Source organism: Nannobrachium achirus (assembly GCF_963921795.1).
Source record: "Nannobrachium achirus genome assembly, chromosome: 20".
NCBI classification, from domain to species: domain Eukaryota; kingdom Metazoa; phylum Chordata; class Actinopteri; order Myctophiformes; family Myctophidae; genus Nannobrachium; species Nannobrachium achirus.
In genome coordinates, this window is record NC_137827.1 from 9796115 (window position 1) to 9815428 (window position 19314).

Consider the following 19314-nt stretch of genomic DNA (forward strand, 5'->3'; position numbering starts at 1 on the left):
GCTCCTACAGACCTGATGGCCTCAAACTCAAAGGTCTAATCTCCCCGTGGCCACAGGGATATCCCTTTGGTCTAGTGTTTAAGATATCGGTCTTCCATGTAGGAGACCCGGGTTTGAATCCCGGGTGTTGATTGATTGATTGATTGATTGATTGAGGTATTTATTAGAAGTTTTGCATAGGAAAAGGTGTTTCACAACAGTACAGTTCACTGATACAAGGTCAACTAAAAGGAAACTCAGATAAGGCAAAGCTTGTTTCCGTTGAGATCCTTCTCTTTAACTCATATACATTGGTGGTGTGGTCGACTCGGACCTGGGTTTCTCTGTTGGAGGAGGTCAAAATGGGGGTGCTCTGGCAGACGAATCAGTAAGACCACAGCTTTAAAGTTAAAGCTCCAAACAGCCCAGAACAAACTGATTAGGGTTGTGCTTGGGGCCCACCTTACCGTTCATCACCACGAAAGTGTGGGGTGGCTCAAAGTAGCTGACAGATTACAACATCTTGGCCTGGTGTACAAGATACACTACACCACTAAGATACCCATGTACCTGACAAACTACTTCCTAACGGTCAAGGATGTCCACGATCACAACACCAGAGGCAGCTCCACCATCATGTTCAACCTAGATTTAACATTAAAAAGGCTCTAATCGTTATCCAACTAATACCACCAACATGTGGAACGCCCTTCCGCAGGCCTTAAAGGAGTGCAAATCCCTAACCTCCTTCAAAATTGGTCTGAAAAGTCACCTTCAGATGGCTGCTACTCGAGACTTGTAAATACCGGTAGACTAAAGGCCCTATCAGAGTACAGTCTGCGGTGATAAGTCATCACCGCGGTGTAGTTTTCTAGCTATCTCCTAAAAATGTATTACAAAGCCTATGTGATAGCTAGAAAACTACACTGTGGTGATGACTTATCACCGCAGACTGTACTCTGATAGGGCCTTAAGCCCCCATGCCCCCCCCCCCCCCCCCCCCCCGTTCTTCTGCTTTTGTAATTGATCTTAACCTATGTAAAGTACTGTGTTAACAGTCTTTCAATGTTATATGAGATACATAAAGTGGTTCCTGTGTAAATAAGCCGTAAAGCTTACTAGGATCTCCTTTTAGTTGACCTTGTACCATGTGATTTGTGCTGTTATGAAACTTTACTTTTTCCTATTGCAAACTTCTAATAAATTCTTCAATCAATCAATCAAAATTGTACGTAAGTACAGTATATGCCTACAGTACTTGAGTAAATTGACTTTGTTACTTTCCACCACTGTGCGCGTGCTATGCGTTGGACAAGGTGTTCAGTGTTGTAGAATGTATGAATGATTCTTTGACTTCACACAGTCAGTCTTTCATCAAACACTCTAACTGAATAACTCAACTTATTTATTCATCCAAAAAAGTGCAAGTTGCAGCAGAAACAGTAACTCATAAACATGTTTATTCTATGGAACAAATATCCATCATATTAAAGGGATATTTCACTTTCAAAAAAACTTTTTGTCATTGTATCGTCTAATCAGGCTTTTGGGAACACCCAGGACAGTTTTTGAATTTCTTCATTCAGTATTCAGATATTTGATATTCATTTCCCCCCATTTTCCCCCTTCCAGGACCTTCCTATACAAACCCATTATAACTTCAAACTCCATCTTAACCATGGGGGGGGGGGGGAATCATGGCATCCCATCTTTAATGCTTCAAATGCAATCTACAATTGCAAGTGCTTGTCAAGGTGGGGGATGGGGGCTCCCCAGTTCAAATAGGCAGTGGTGTAAGTAGGCGTGAGTAGGCCTATTTACTAAAGTAGCCTACTGTTCACTCATGACTTTTTTTCTATCGATTACTCACCCCATGGAGACTTGAATTCATGGATATATAGTTTTAGTTTTTGTTGCATTCCTAAGCCAATAATTTGAGGAGACTCTTTGTGTCTCCATAGGGAACCACTGCTGGTCAAAATTTAAATCCGCTTAGAAATGCAACAAAAACTAAAAATATAATCATGATGGCCAGGGTCATGAAGGGTCCCAAGCTTCGCGAGACGCTTGATGAAATCTACTGGTAAACAAATGGCAGCAGGGACGTGCAGTGGCTGAAATATCTAAAAGGGCCTTTTGGTGAAAAAAGCCGACCTCCAAGAGGTCGGCTATTTTCAATACTTGATACCACACTAAACTAAGCATAAAAAAGGCAATGTGGCGTTTGGTCGGGATTTTCAACTTTCACTACAAAATTGTCCCGGTTTTCGCCAGAATTTAGATAATAGTAGCTGTTTTCAGTGGTTGCATAGACATTTATCATGTTCTATCTCATGAACTAATGAGGGCAGAACAAATTCAAGTCAACACTGAGGCTGTTTGTCAATCACTCACTGCCTGTATGCAACCCTATGATGTGTATGCACACAAACGTTAGAGAATGGGCACGCGCGTGCGCGGTGACACGCAAATTGCTTTGAGGGTCCTGGTTTTAGGGAACAGTGGTTTGCGTCCCGGTTTGAGCGGCTGAATATAATGGTCACCCTAGGCCTAGACGTAGGCTACAGCATGAACTTCTACAACAAGGGCAATTCTTTCCACCTAAGATGCTGCATTCAAGTTCAGGAAAGTTTGGACAAGGCAATTCTCTTGAATGCTGCCTTCATGTAGGGCATGAGGGCGGGGGGGCATTTCCATTTCTTTCACCATAATAAAAACTGCATTCATGGTCTGGAGAGGGCACTTTTTACAGATGGGTAAAAGGGCAGGGGCTCAAGACCCCCTTTGATGTCTATGTGTGCACGTGCCTGAATGGCAGGTGATGGGAATTTGAGAGGTGTGGGTAATTTGCCAACTCAAGCTTATACAGTAGGCTCGTTTGGCGGTTCACTCTCGGGGTGGTGTGTGGCAAATGAGATTGGTGGGTTGATACGTACATACTGTACATACTGTACATACGAGATCCAGTGTATTTATTGTAAGATAAGATAGGACCACAATGGAAACAAGTCCCCAGGACCTTTTTTGTGTGTAATCCTTTTACTGTACGTACCACTTGCTGTTTACATTTCTGACTCATAAAGTATTCAATCAAAGACCCATATACTGAACAAACACTACTATAGTCTAGACTAGAGTGTTTGTTTAGTAACAGGCGTGAACTCTATAGGCCTAGTAATCATTCATTGAGTCTTTCAGTCTACTCTCAGAATATAGGACTTAACTTTTAATGAAAAAGAAAAAAACACACACACACAAAAAACATTTGTTTTGACCAAATAATATCACTTACAGCACCTTTAAAGGTTCTGTTCTATATATTAGTATTATTTATTTATTGTTCGGACTTCTTCAGTCTCAGAAATGTTTGGAACTTTGGTTTCGGAAGCCTCCTGGTTGCCATAGCAACCATGATAATCCAGGGTGCTTAGTGTGGGCGTGGTGTTTGTTTTCATCAAATGACGCAAAATGCATGAAGGCATTCCTCTAGTCTACCTCATTATCCCACCTACACACATGTGCGCATACAAAAAAAAACATGGTAAAGTACAGCTTGCAGACTAGCTTTCCCAGTTTAGCAGAGCTCTTAGTCTGTTCACTCTACCCAGTGGCAGTGCACTCTAAGTGTCAATTCAGACTCTTATAAGGAGCCTAACTTATTTCGGTTCGGCACTGTCCAGACCCAAATATGGTCCCTGTTAAGAAAGTATGAATGGACTCCCCCCGGACCTAAATAATTTTGGGTCGGGGAGCCCTCCCGAACCGAAATAAGTTAGGCTCCTTATAAGATTATTAAGATTTATTGCTGACCGTGCTTCTCCTCTCCTTCCCAGTTCCTCAAGACACATGACCGAGTCGGAGCTGCAGCGGAGCCCATTCCCCCCTTTAGTCCATGGACAATACGAGATGTTGCTCTCGGAAAGGTGGCAAAGGTTACTTAGCATTTTTGAGAAGCTCTATAGCTGCCTGTAGATTATATTTTGGTATGATAACCCTTTCTGAAACACAGCTAATTTGGTGTCAGCTGCTAAAGTTGGTGTCCCATTAACTTTACTATACAGGAATAAAAATGCAAAAAAGTAATCTGCTTTTTTGTTTTGGACGAAAAACTTTCCTTCAGCTTAAAAACTGCCCACAAAACTATGGTTTAGTTATGAAAAGTGATGAGTCATCACTCTTCACAGTTTTGTGGGGGCCATTTTTGCAAAAAACATGCTTGACCCCTCATATTATATACTATTTAAAGCGGATTATTTATTGTTTTTGCATAATTTTTTCCTGTATAGTAAAGTTAATGGGACACCAACTTTAGCAGCTGATAACACCAATTTAGCTGTGTCTCAGGAAGGGTTATCATACCAAAATATAATCTACAGATGTAGAGCTTCTCAAAAATGCTAAGTAACCTTTGCCACCTTTCCGAGAGCGACATCTCGTATGGCCCATGGACTATTTGCCCCCCTTGTGCAATGTGCGTTTAACTTTGTGGTTAATAAAGACTCCTGGGTGGGCTTTAATCCTTTATTGCCTCGTCCTTGCTGAACGTTTGGGTCACACTCACACAAGTCCTTTACAAGATCAGATATTTTTCAATCGCCACACAATGTATTTAGTATAGGGAAAACCCTTAACACCTAAAGCTAACCTCTAAATGTCTAATCCTAAAGGCGGATGCATACTCCACTTTTAGAGACAAATTTATAGCCGCTCCACCCGATCCTCTGAATGACGTCATATTGTAGTTTAGACAGAGCCGAACCAAAATAAATTTGTCTCTAAAAGTGGAATATATCCATCGGCCCTTGCACTAACCTCACTAACCTCTCCCCAAATCTATTTCAGTTATTCCTTTCATAATCGGGCAGCATCCATGTGTTAGAATGGGAGGTTCTACATCAGCTATGTTATTAATAAAGACACACACACACACACACACACACACACACACACACACACACACACACACACACACACACACACACACACACACACACACACACACACACACATGTTAGTCATGGAAACTAGTGATCAGACTAGAGCTGTTTGCTCAGGAGCACGCACGCACGTGCACACACCCATTGTTGGGTGTGGTCTTGGGTGACAGCTATTTGGGTGCGGCTCTTATAAACTGGGACGGGTCTTATTTCTCTGTATGCATTTCAAAACATATGTATAGAAAAGAAGAAAAAAAATCTAACTTTGTTCAAGTCACAAAGTTCAAAAAACAGAATAAACAAACAAAACAAACAAAATTCCATGCAGGTGAAAGATGACACCTGACCTGAAATTATCCTGTTGGGTGGATCACACACACACACACACACACACACACACACACACACACACACACACACACACACACACACACACACACACACACACACACACACACACACACACACACACACACACACACATACAGACAGACAGACAGACAGACAGACAGACAGACAGACAGAGGTGTGGTGTGTGCAGCGGTGGAAAAAGTACTCACATTCTTTACTTAAAGGAGTAGTTCACCACTTTTCAACCTGTCTTCATATAATAGGTCCTCACTAATGTTCATGATAAAATATCACAATTTTTTCTACTCAGTCCAAGTCTCCTAGGAGAGCTGTGGGAAGTTCAGAATCCATCGTCTTGTGACATCATCATTTTCCAAAAAAGAAATTAATCAATATTTTTGAAAAAAATATTTAGATTTTTATTATCGCGAGAACAATGGCTTCCACTTTAAAATTGCAACTTTTCAGGAATAGAAAGCCTGCAGTTTCTATAAGCTGGATTGGCAATCGATGATGTCACAAGACGATGGGTTTCTGACCTGCCCACAACCCTCCTCTGAAAAAAAAGAAAAAAAAGCTATTTTTGAGTGAGGACCAATTATATGAACATAGTGCCCCTTTAAGTACATTACTTAAGTAAATGTACTTAGTTACTTTACACCACTGGGTGTGGTGTGTGTGTGTGTGTGTGTGTGTGTGTGTGTGTGTGTGTGTGTGTGTGTGTGCATATATACACCACGCCTCTCACACACTCAGTCACTCTCTCACAGGGAACAGCAGGGTGTGTGTTGCTCTGAGGTAAGATCACTCTCCTTCCTATTAGCTCCTAGCTCTTTTACTAGCCACTGGACACCATCCCATTATATCACAACAGAATAGACCACAAACAGTCAGGGGCGTCAATTGTGTATGGCAGGGGTATGCAGCTGCCATACCCTGGGTCCAGGGGGGAACATACAAGTTACTTTATATAAATCCACGAATGTCTCTTTGTCTATCTGTGCTGGTTATTACGTTGTTAAAATACAGTAAAATAACACTGCAAACAGTGGTTCTCAAACTTTGGAATTCCAAGGTCTTCCCTTAACTCTGACAGTGTACACATGGAACCAAATGGACCCGTCAGGGTTCATTTGGTTCCATGTGTACTCTATCAGAGTTACAGACTTGTATGGGTCCATTTAGACCCCCCTAAAGGAACCCACATATAGTCCCTGGAATCCACTTTGAGAACCACTGGTCTACAATACGCATCAAATATCAGGAAGTGTGCATTTAGCTCTAGAAATGGTTAAATTAAAGGAACAGTGACGATTTTGCGGCATAGAATGGAGTTTGTAAGTCATTCGTAAGCTGTGACATTCCAGGAGTCCAATATAGAGACTAAAGACATGTTTGTGGAAGGTTTTTCCCGTTTTGTTCAGGCGACACTTTAAACAACCAAGAACTGACAGATGGATTATGCTGTGTATGTCTATATATTCATGTGTGTGTGCGTGTGTGTGAGAGAGAGAGAGTGTGAGACAGGATCATTGCAACAGTCAGCTTAAATGGATTATGTAACTCATATGAGTCATATTGTCATTTTAAGAATAAAGAAGTTAGACATGTCTCTGGTTCAGACATGTCTAACTTCTGCTTTATTAGAAAACAGGTAGTTTCCGGTATACAGTAGGCTACAGCAGTGGTTCTCCAAAAGACTCCAGATTTATATGTACCAGGCCTTCGTCTGAAAGGATGTTGTGCCAGGGACAAGGGAAGATTCGTCATCCCCTCGAGGACCCTCAGACCCCACTAAGAGAACCACTATACTGGGTTAGAGAGCTGGAATAAGTGCATTCTCAGGCCTTCCCATAAATGTACCTGGGGCTTAAGCTATACAATTATCTCCCTCCCCGCCCGGCTTCCCTCCGCCGAACACAGGCCAACTGTGTTCTTGTAGTTTCAGATGCTCAACAATGCCACATTTACCCATGAAGTACTTGCTGGGTGTTTTATTGTATTTGTATATTTATGTATTGTCTTGATATGCATTGACCCGTGCAAAACAAATTTCCCTTGTGGATGATAAAGATATCTAATCTAATGCACCACGTTGGAAGCTTTGTGCCCATCACAGGGTGAGCTAGGCTGCAGTTTGAAGCTTTGTGTCCATCACAGGGTGAGCTAGGCTGCAGTTGGAAGCTTTGTGTCCATCACAGGGAGAGCTAGGCTGCAGTTGGAAGCTTTGTGTCCATCACAGGGTGAGCTAGGCTGCAGTTGGAAGCTTTGTGTCCATCACAGGGAGAGCTAGGCTGCAGTTGGAAGCTTTGTGCCCATCACAGGGTGAGCTAGGCTGCAGTTTGAAGCTTTGTGCCCATCACAGGGTGAGCTAGGCTGCAGTTTGAAGCTTTGTGTCCATCACAGGGTGAGCTAGGCTGCAGTTGGAAGCTTTGTGCCCATCACAGGGAGAGCTAGGCTGCAGTTGGAAGCTTTGTGTCCATCACAGGGTGAGCTAGGCTGCAGTTGGAAGCTTTGTGTCCATCACAGGGAGAGCTAGGCTGCAGTTGGAAGCTTTGTGCCCATCACAGGGAGAGCTAGGCTGCAGTTGGAAGCTTTGTGTCCATCACAGGGAGAGCTAGGCTGCAGTTGGAAGCTTTGTGTCCATCACAGGGAGAGCTAGGCTGCAGTTGGAAGCTTTGTGTCCATCACAGGGAGAGCTAGGCTGCAGTTGGAAGCTTTGCGCCCATCACAGGGAGAGCTAGGCTGCAGTTGGAAGCTTTGTGCCCATCACAGGGAGAGCTAGGCTGCAGTTATGAGCTTCTTTGAAGAAGTTGGCTCTTGCATTGCTTGACTCAGAAGCTGTGCTTGTTGTTCCGTGAAAATACCATCACTGTATTTCAACCTTTTAAGTTTTTTCATCAATTAATGCTCTCTTTATCAAAAGCACACTCACAGTGTCACACAAAAAGTGCACACTGTATCTTTTATTTGTTTTCAACTAAATTCCTTTTAGATTTTCGTTCTTTGATGAACATTTCTGACCTCAAGGGTCGGCTGTTCGTACAGTAGCTGGAGTGGAGTCAGTGCTGCTGTATGGGGCCTAGACATGGACCCTCACAGTGGAGTCAGTACTGCTGTAAGGGGCTGAGACATGGACCCTCACAGTGGAGTCAGTACTGCTGCTGTATGGGGCCGAGACATGGACCCTCACAGTGGAGTCAGTACTGCTGTATGGGGTCCGAGACATGGACCCTCACAGTGGAGTCAGTACTGCTGTATGGGGCCTAGACATGGACCCTCACAGTGGAGTCAGTATTGCTGTATGGGGCCGAGACATGGACCCTCACACAGTGGAGTCAGTATTGCTGTATGGGGCTGAGACATGGACCCTCACAGTGGAGTCAGTACTGCTGTATGGGGCTGAGACATGGACCCTCACAGTGGAGTCATTATTGCTGTATGGGGCTGAGACATGGACCCTCACAGTGGAGTCAGTACTGCTGTATGGGGCTGAGACATGGACCCTCACAGTGGAGTCAGTATTGCTGTATGGGGCTGAGACATGGACCCTCACAGTGGAGTCAGTACTGCTGTATGGGGCTGAGACATGGACCCTCACAGTGGAGTCAGTACAGCTGTATGGGGCTGAGACATGGACCCTCACAGTATAGCAGGAAAGGGCCCTGGATGGAGACTACACAAGAATGCTACAAATGGCACTATATAAATGTCACATAGACAGACCACATCAGAAATGCCGTCCTCTTCGGCGATCTGCTACTATGGCTCAGAGAGAGAAGGATGAGGCTGGCGGGGCACTGCGTCAGGCACCCACAACTAGAGGCAAGCAGACTAACACTATGGGAGCCAACCCAGGGCAAAGGCAAAGCCAGGAAAGGCAAGAATCGCACACCTACGTAGATGCACTGCGGTGCGACAAGTTACTGTAGCTAACAACACTGTGTAGAGCTCAAGACAATGATGTTGGATACAAGAGTGTGGAGGGTAGTGATTCAGGAGTTCCAAATTGGTGTTGGTGTTGGTGTTGTTAGACCGTAGACCGCATCCTCACATCGCATAGTTCATGATAGCTGAAATGATATACATCATTTTTGAAAATATAACAAAGTGATTCCAAGATAGCGATCGAGTTGTTCATCCTCGTTTTCAGCTCAGGCCCTTGGCCCTCGGCTGCCTCCGTCCCTTTAGTAACTTCTTCCACTTCACTTCGGAATCCTGTTCCGAATCAGTGAAACCTGGTTTTGTGGTTCAGTATACTGGGCCTTTTCCCTCTACTTTTGCTACCACGTCTTATTTTAAGTACTCAATTGCCTGTATAGCAGCACAGCTACAGGCCATAATCGCTTCAGGAAGGAGCCTTGGCTTCCTGCTTTCCAACTTGTTGCTTGTTGGAAGGCTAAGTGGACATCCAATTCCACAGTAACAATGAAGGTGTCTCACTTCAAAACCAGTAAGACGCCTTAAGGGCGACAAGTGACATCGCCCTGGCCTAAAGGGTGAGGTTGCGCCAGTTTGGCCTTGTAGATAGATACATACCGTTATTATCCTGTGTGGGAAATTCAGTCGTCCAGGGGTGGCACAGCAGTTAAGGTTACAGGTAAAGTTCCAACCTGTAACCTAGAGTGAATATTCTATTGTATTCACTCGCTCTAAAACAAGCTGAATTCAACGGATTGGACCCCCCCCCCCTGCATTCCCCCAAGAAGACACTGAAGGAAGCCTTTCCCACCCACCCCCCCACACCCCCCTCATGCCTACTCCCCCACGGACACCTGGTGTTGTGACTTCGAGTTGGGGCTGGGCCAAGGACGTCGGCATAGCTCTGCTGTGTTATCACACTGACACCAGCGAAAAGACATTTTGACCTAGCTGCTATCTGGAAGCTTCTACACAGACTGACGCTAACACAAACATGAATCCCAGACTTACACGCATGCACACACACAACCATACACCCGCCTTCAACCCCCCCCCCCCCACCCCCCACCCCACCCCACCCAACGTTTTGTCAGGGCTTCTTTTTTCCTTCTCCCAGGCAGTTCCTCCCCCCTAGAGGTGTTGTATGGAAGCAGTGTTTTTTTTATCGCCCAAGCATTCCTGTAAACCCACCCCCCCCCTCTCACCCCCACGCACAGCTTGCACCCCCCTCTCTCAAATCTTTTTCTCTTTCAGCAAGAAAGGGCTAGTGGCAGCGCCGTACATGGCAGCAGCCGTGCACCCTTAAATGCACAAATACATTTCGTTGTACTGTTATGTGCTTGTATGTGTACTGTACTTTGGAAATGAGTTGATCATTGACAATGAAACTGTGCCTGTACCTGTACTGTATTGTTACAATGACAAATAAACTCTAATCTAATCTAATCTAATCTACAAGTAAAGAGCAAGAAAAAGACAACAATACAAGTCAAAAAGAAAACAAGAAAACAAGAAGCATCAAAAATACAGTAAAAGAAAAACTGTAAATGGAGGTAAAAAACGAACAAATAAAGTGTCCATTAAAGTCAGTGCTTCATAAGTGTCTCACTGTATCTCGTAAAAATAATTATTATTTCAGTGCAATGCAAAGAATATATATAATATAGTGTCCATTCGGTCAGTGCAAAAGCATGAGATGTGAGAGTGCTCACAGCGAGAAAAATAAACGGCCCAAAAACCCCACCCTCGGAATGTCATTAGAGGTCAGAGTCTTTGAAACATCTACAGTATTTATTGCAGTTAAATACATACATAAGATGCAGTGTTAGACAAAGGTAGTACAGCCTCCCTTCCTCATCTTTATAATTCCTGATCCTGTCTGAGCCTAGATTTCCCCCCTATAAATGCAGCTTGTTCAGTATTCAGTTAAGCGAGTGATTCATTATTGTTTCAGGGGTTTCCCTATGCTTGTCGCTGTGAGATTCCATTTAGAAATGCCCTGGTGGATGGAAGACACTTCATTAGGTTGGTGAAAGCCAAAGGCACCAAATTCACTGTGAAATGTGTAAATATTAGTACAGGGATGGATCCAAATTGAAAGATCCAGTTTATTAATATCTGAAGATAAATGCTGTTGTTAGCTTTGTCTTTCTGTTTTTATTTTCTTTTATTGTATTATGTGTGCACTAACCCAGGCAGCAGGGGGTGCTGTTTGACCAGCTGGCCAAGTGACCGCGGTGTCTCGTTGTAGATCCTCAAAGCTACCGGCACAAAGAACTTTCCAAGTCTCTCGGGCCGGCTACACACCTGAAGGCACAAAAACGAGTGCGTTTCGTGTGGGGGAGGCGGGGGGCAGGCACATAGTCAGGGGGCCACTTTACAAAAGTGCCTCCGTTAACACTTTTGCTACTATGTTTGGGTAAAAGTTGGCAACCATTTTTTTTTGTTAGAGGGAACCCATAGAAGTAATTCTAGGGTGGTTGCCACCTTGTATTCTTTTGCCTGACCCTCCAAAATCCAAGATGTCAGCCCAAAAACAGGGTTTTCCCTTTATAACTCGAAATGTATTGATTTTAAGCCCCATAAATGTATTAATGTTGAATATAAATTTGGGTATTGTGGATGTTTTGATACCAAGTACATGTCTGTATCTGTTACGGTTCTTGAGATACAGCATATAGGTATGTTTCCAGACTTAGTCAGGCGGCCAAAACTGATATAGCAAATTATGCTGCTTCCTCTGGGTAAAAGGTAAAAGCTGGCATCCATTTTCTTTTTCTTTTTTTTGTTAGAGGGAACCCATAGAAGTAATTATAGGGTGGATGCCACCTTGAATTATTTTTGCCGGACCCCGGGCCATGGCTGGAAGGAGCTTTGCCCATCTGTCCCTTCGTCAGTCCATATATTTCTGTTCTCACTGCTTATCCTAAATTACATCTGATTCACACCAAATGTAATGGAAATGTGTAGGGTCGGAAGGGAAATAACCTCTCTTATTTTTAAATCAATCCGTCCATAGGTGGCGCTATAGTGACAGGTTGAAAAACTAAATGCACAGTTATGCACAAACCACTCCACGGATTTTATATTAGAAATATTTTCTTTATTAAACAATGTAAATATAATTTGCAAAACAACTTGTCCATGTCCATGTCAGGCAGGCAGTCAGGGTGTCCAGCTCCATATTTCCACAAGCAGGCTCCTCTGTAATGACAGGAAAGACATACATGTATAAGAAGCACAAACAACCAGACAAACTCAGGCTGAGCTGTGACATTATGAACAGTGAACCTCCTTACCTTTACCTCCTGTGGCTCCTGTAGCGAAGAGCTTCTCAACTCATGACGATGATGATGAGCCTGTAATGGAGAAATCACAGACACAGATATAGATACTGTAGCAGCATTAAGAGAAAAAGTCTGTGAGAGGCAGCGAAAGAGAATTCCACTAACATCTCTTGTTCTACTTCAGCTCACCTTCAATTTCCTCCTGGTCCATGGAGTTCATGCACCATTCTGCACGGGCACACCCACAGGCTCCACTGCAGTACATCCCTCCTCTGCGGCAGGAGCAATGCCTCGTACTGCACCGACTTCCAGTTTGCTTGCAGCCACAGATGGCCAGCTCAACAAATTTGGCCTGGTGATGCCCCTTGGGTAAGAGCTGGGGAACCAGCCTGCCTTCCACTTTGTGCCAACCACAGCTGACTGGTGAGGGTAACTGTGGATGGTTTGTTAATGCCTGCTTCCAAACCTTTGTTTGGTAGTGGGCCCTCATCATGTGCAGGGTCAAGGCATCCTTTGTCGGTGGTAGACTGTCAATCTTTGCTTTTTGTTTGCGAAAAATTGTACAGCGAACTTCGTTTATCGACTTGCTGGTTGATTTTGGTTCGTACAATTTGCAAACAAACTGTTCTGCCAAGGATAGAGTAGCTTGACTTGGTAGGTCATCCTCACCAAAGTTGTGGAGAAGTTCAGGAACCTGCTGAAACACTCTCCATGCAGTCTTCTTACCTATCCCGGTGAACTGGCTGGTGGTGTCACATCCGGTTATAGCATGAAATGCTAACAAACCATTGAGGATCTCTTTGGGCAAGTTGATATCATGAACTTTGATGAAGCGTGGTTTCTTAGCTGTGCCAGCCTTCATCCAGATTTCTTTGCTGAGTTGCTGTGCAAACACAAGTAGTAACACCAGTACATCCGTGTCGCTGCAAAGGATGATCAGTCTCTGGTACCCGTTGTTTGTTGCATCAGCTGCATGCAAAAGTATTCTGGTATCTGCTTCTTCGTGTATAGCCCGTAGATGAGAAACATCTATCCCAGCTGCTGATGCAACCTTTTCGGGGTCTTTGAATCCTCCACTGATGACAATTTCCTGTCCATAATTGTGCACATGCTTCTCAAGCTCATCTGATAGAAACTGTGTCAGGTTGGATTTGTTTTCATCCATTTCAATAAAACTATTCCAGTTTGCTGGTAGTTTCACTTCCCTACCACTCACAATGGTACGAACCTTGCGCAGGGTAGTGCTGCGTTTGGCTCTTGTTCCACTCTTTATTGAGTTGTCTTGATAGTGATCAAAGACTACATCCACTCTGGTGGTGTTCTCACGGAGGTTACTTCTTACTCTCCTTGTGAACTCATCAGCATAATCGCCAAAGTTTGTTGCATTTTGGGGTTTTCCCATTGCTCTCACCACAGCCATTCCATCAATAATCATGCATGTCTTCAGACTGGATGACCTGAGTTCTGTCTCCTTTGCACCAGCGTGTAATATGGTGGCCAGATCAGCTTTGTTGGTTGGTCTGAGCACTGCATCTGTGGTGGCGATGGAAAGAGGCACTGCACACAGTTCTTTCTGTAGAAGCTCATCCATGTTCACCTCTCTACCACTCTCCATTGATACAATTATGCGCCGGAAAATATCCCTGTCAGTCTTCACACACTTTGTTTTGACTTTTTCCTTCTTTGCAGCTGTACTGTAGAGGGTGGCGAAGGTCTTTGGTTTTCTCTTGGTTAGGCTATCATGAAAGTCAGTGTTATTTGTTTCAAGACGTTTTTTTACAAACTCAGTAACCATTTGTTTGCCGGATTCAGCAGCATTTGCAAGATCCTCCTTTATATCTTCTGACGCAACATCACCAGTTGTTAGTGTGACAAGATCATACATATTGTGCTGTTGAAAGACATTATACCTCTCGAACTGGTCTACAAGCTTATTGACATCATCATGATCCCGTTTGATTCTTGATGGAAGACAGTCTTTATGCGTATCTTCACTATCCTCATCCTCTTGTGTCAATCCAAAGAGTGATCTTGTATCCTCAGCCAGGGAAGCACGTTCATTGTAGGTGATGGACCAGCGGTTTCTCGCGCTCTCATTTCTTGTGATGCCTACCAGTCCTCCGGCAACCTTTCCTGTTTTGTTGATGTGCTCAAGTCGAAGGTCAAAGGGCACCCCATTGAAGCTATGTTTGGTTTCATTGGCAACAAAATCACCCTGGAGGAATCCTTGGTAGACCTAGATAGATTAAAAAAAATATATATATAATCCCCACTGTGGAAATTCAGTTTTACATCAGCTGAGATATACACAGAATAACATAAAATAATAACATACATACCTCTGGTGCTGTGTGTGCCAGATGTTCCATGTCTGCGATGAATACAGCACCCCATCTTGTGTAATGAGTGTGGTCATACGCTGCAAACCAGGGCATCATGCTCTTGAAGGCTGACATGTACAGGTTCCAATCTCCACACCTAAGTGCCCGTGTGAATGCCAGGAGAATAGACACAAGCCCCATGTACTGTCTCCAGAAGGTGAAGGTTGGCTTGTCTCCATTGGCTTTGTCAAACTCTGCAAGGAGATTCTGAACCTGTCCAACTTTCAGCACCAGATCCTCGTAGCATGCTGCAGCTGTTTCAATGTCTCCATTTCTTATGTACTCGGATAGTGCACCTGCTAGCTCCAAGCACCCGTTGTCTATTGTGTAGTCGTTGTCCTCAATCCACTGCAGAAAGCTGGGCCACAAGATTTTCCAAAGTGCTTCAAACGCAAGTTTGTGTGCCCGAGCTACACGGTTCCATCCCTTTCCCATCATGATATTTTCTGTGGTGTTCTTTCCAAACACTCCGCTTTCCTCTAGAATGTCCTTCAGTCCTGAATCAGCAACATGCTGGCCGATCACCTTTGCAAAGTTCATCTGTGCATGAAAGCCACCCAGGAGGATCACCATATTCTCACACTCCTGTTGGTGGTGCCACTGAAGCATCTTTGCTTTACAGTACAGCTGCTCGTCAAAGGTTATGACTGTGTATGTTTGGCCTAGTTTGATCGTCATTTTGTGGCAGTTTTGTAACACTGTCCAAAGTGTGTCATAGTCATGCGCTGGAGAATTAATGATGGGCATCAATCCAGCGACTGTTTTGGTCTGATCAGATTTTGACATAAGGCTGTTGAAGCCACTCCATGATGGAACCACTTGATCTTCTGAGTTCTGTAGTCTGCACAGAATCCAGGCCAGATCCTCGTTCTTGGATTTTGTGGTCAGTTGTGGGTCTGGTTTGTAGAGCTCTGGTGTAACTGGTCCAAGGAATCTTGGAGGAGGCTTCGGAGACTCCATTTTAGAATCCTTGAGTTCAAACAGCCCTGGTGGAACTGAGACTGACTTTTCTCTTTCTGATTTTAGCTTTATTTGAGGGGTTTCTTCCTGAGGCACACTTCGCCTGAAAGCTGCGGTTTGGGAGGCATGAAATGTTCCTTTCCCATCAAGTGTCTCTTCATTTATATCTATGTTGTCATTTGCATACATAATGTATCCAGGGAGGCTTGCATTGATAAAGTTAAGCGGAACAAACACTTCACCATTGCCAAAGTATTGCCTCAGAGCCTCATTTGCTATAGTGGTGTCTGCCCTCAACACCGACTCATAGCTTATGCTATGCCCAGCAGCATGGAGTAACTGCACTAAGTCCTTTGAGCGTGTAGCTTGGTGCACTGCAACCCCGATTCCAATATGTTTGGGTGTTGGTTTATGTCCGCCAGATGCTAAGAAAACAATATCTTGAGCAATGCTTAGTAGCCTTCTGTTCAGGGTTTGAGCATCCTCATTCTCAGGGGCACTGTAACCGTCACCTGTGCAAAGGAGTTGTAAGAGCATGTACAGACTCTCAGGTACAATCTTTTCTGCATGATCCTGATCTATTCCACCGATTACATCGTGTCTTGGGGACTCTCTGATGTCTGCCTTGATCTTCAGTGCCACATAATACAGCCAACTATGTATCTCAGTGCTATCACTTCTAAAACGGGCAATATTGTCACCTTCAGTGCCATCTTGGGTATCCGCAACATCCATTGTTTTCTTTAGGTGTTGGAGTGCAACCTGTGCTGTAATAGCAGGAAATATCAATGAGGGCTCAGTTGGACTGAGGGAAGGCACAATTGTTGCTTTTCCTTGGAGCAATCTCTCAAGTCTTGTCTTGAAATTATAGCTATGGTATACTCCTGGTTCTACGTCAAAGGTTGTGATAAGCTCACAGTATCTTTCCCATACAGTATTCAAACAGTATATTTCACCTCTGGCAAGTCCTGCTTTAAGCTCATCTACCACATTGTGTAGGCAAATGGTATATGGATCAGGTGCATCCGCTCCTGATGAAGAGCTTTGTCTTTCACACTTTTTCAAGAATGCACTGTAGCAGCCGAGATGATATTTACCTTCTGCAGCAATTAAGTCACTGACTCCAGCAAGCCTGATTCGCAGTTCTTTGTCATGTGGAGCTAGGCAAAGTATCTTTTCAGAGACACTCATGGATTGAACATCATGAAGTTTGTTCTTGGGGTCCTTGGGGTTACGCTTATCCTCTTGACAAAAAAGGCATTTTTCCCAGGTGACTTGAGGCATAGAACTTCTAGTGGAGAGAGGCAGGCAGCTCTTTGCAGGTCCCAGTGAGTCCTTCTTTTTATCAGAGGTGGTTGTTTCAAAGCGCTTCTTAAGACGATCAATTTTAGAGACATTGGTAAATTCAGCATAGCATGTTCTGTGCCATTGGATCTCTTCAGCCTTTTTGTCTGGGTTGTTCTGTATTCGTTCCAGAGTATCAACATACTCCACATCTTTGTATTTCTCTCGTTCACTTGCTCTGTGTCTTAAGGACTTTAAGCCATCTTCTGATGCATTCCGAAGCTGTTTATCTTGCTTGTTTCTTCCATAGTCATTTTGACAAATAAAACATTTTTGCCAATTAATATCTCCAGGTCTTTTTTTAGACCCTACAACACCTACTGGCTCCATATCAGCTCAACTGAAAATGTGGCACTTGCTTCTTATCTTTCATTTATTTGGCTGAAAAGCATATAATAATTTGTATTATTATTTACAGTTATGTATTACTTTAAGATGCTAAATAGGATGCTATACTATCACTCACAAATCATGACAAGCTAGCAAGGCAGGATGATATGCTATCACTCTCAAATCATTACTAGCTAGCAAGGCTAGATGCTATGATATCACTCTATCTGAGTGATGGCCACTAAATATGCCAATATTTTTGCTATACATATATGTGTGTAACAATTGGTATTCATTTCCAAGTTTGAAAAAGGGAGTTGATGTTCTTACCAGAGCAGCAAATCTAGCCAACCTCTATTCCATCACTGATGTGCAAAGTGCATGTGCTGTTGCTTTCAGTTTCAGTTTGTCAGCCAATTTAGGAAGAAACCAAAAGTTAAAAAGGAGGGAGGGGGGGGGGGTCTGGATCCTGCCATGATATCTTGAAGAAGAGCATTGGGTTTGGTGTATAACTAACACATGATTTAGCTGTGGGACCTTCGGAATGAAAGATATTATGCACAATACCATGCATTTGCTTTTTGCATTCCTTTGTTATGGCGCCACCTTTTTCAACCTGTCACTATAGCGCCACCTATGGACGGATTGGTTTAAAAATAAGATTTCCCTTCCTACCCTACACATTCCCATTACATTTGGTGTGAATCAGATGTAATTTAGGATAAGCAGTGAGAACATAAATATATGGACTGACGAAGGGACAGATGGCAAAGCCCCTTCCAGCCATGGCCCGGGGTCCGGCAAAAATAATTCAAGGTGTCATCCACCCTAGAATTACTTCTATGGGTTCCCTCTAAAAAAAATAAAAAAAAAAGATGCCAGCTTTTACCCAGAGGAAGCAGCATAATTTGCTATATCAGTTTTGGCCGCCTGACTAAGTCTGGAAACATACCTATATGCTGTATCTCAAGAACCGTAACAGATACAGACATGTACTTGGTATCAAAACATCCACAATACCCAAATTTATATTCAACATTAATACATTTATGGGGCTTAAAATCAATGCATTTCGAGTTATAAATGGAAAACCATGTTTTTGGGCGGACATCTTGGATTTTGGAGGGTCAGGCAAAATAATTCAAGGTGGCAACCACCCTAGAATTACTTCTATGGGTTCCCTCTAACCAAAAAAAATGGTTGCCAACTTTTACCCAGAGGAAGCAGCATAATTTGCTATATCAGTTTTGGCCTCCGGACTAACAGCGCAATGCATTCCGGATGGGAGTCGAGTCGAGTCGAGTCGAGTGCGTGTCGTGTGGTGTTGTGCGGTTGCATCCAACTTGCTCACGACTCGCACAGAGACAGTTGTAGGCGAGCAGTAAGGAGCAGACAAGCTGCACTTGATGAGACAGAAGGCAGGGTTAAGCTGCCAACCAATAGGAGAGAACCGCCGTTCTACGGCGAAACTGGGCGGAGCACACTTGTAGTCCACTACACTACAGTGTGTTGAGCCTTCGGTCTGCAGTGATCAATTCAGTGTTGGACCCAGAGCTTCGAAATCTCTTCCTGGTCCGTCGGCAGGGCAAGGCATGCATTGGAGGAAGGTGTAGTAGCTTACACGGATAATGGAACAAAACTATGGAACAAAACCGCAGAGGAATATTTGGGAAATAAAGCAATGAGGAAGCCCCTGTCTGTTGGACCACAGATCGCCGTTTTTTATATAAAAAAGCCGATTTAAATATGAATACACTGTGTTGGCTAAAAGGCCATTGACCCATGACTACAACACCTTATTTGTTATGTAAAATAGCTACTGAT

The 19314-nt window shown here is 43.7% G+C and overlaps 1 protein-coding gene across 1 annotated transcript in view; it reads left to right on the plus strand.

The window, feature by feature from the left end:
• Positions 1–2006: 2006 nt before the first annotated feature.
• The window catches only part of lgals3b (lectin, galactoside binding soluble 3b), a gene marked incomplete at its 5' end in the record, with an annotated part of 33016 nt that continues 15708 nt past the window's right edge, over positions 2007–19314 (plus strand). The window contains 3 exons of the mRNA XM_080750812.1: positions 2007–2062; positions 3813–3902; positions 6038–6065. Of these exons, the coding sequence (XP_080606938.1) occupies positions 2007–2062; positions 3813–3902; positions 6038–6065 (174 nt within the window). The remainder of the gene's footprint in view (positions 2063–3812; positions 3903–6037; positions 6066–19314) is intronic.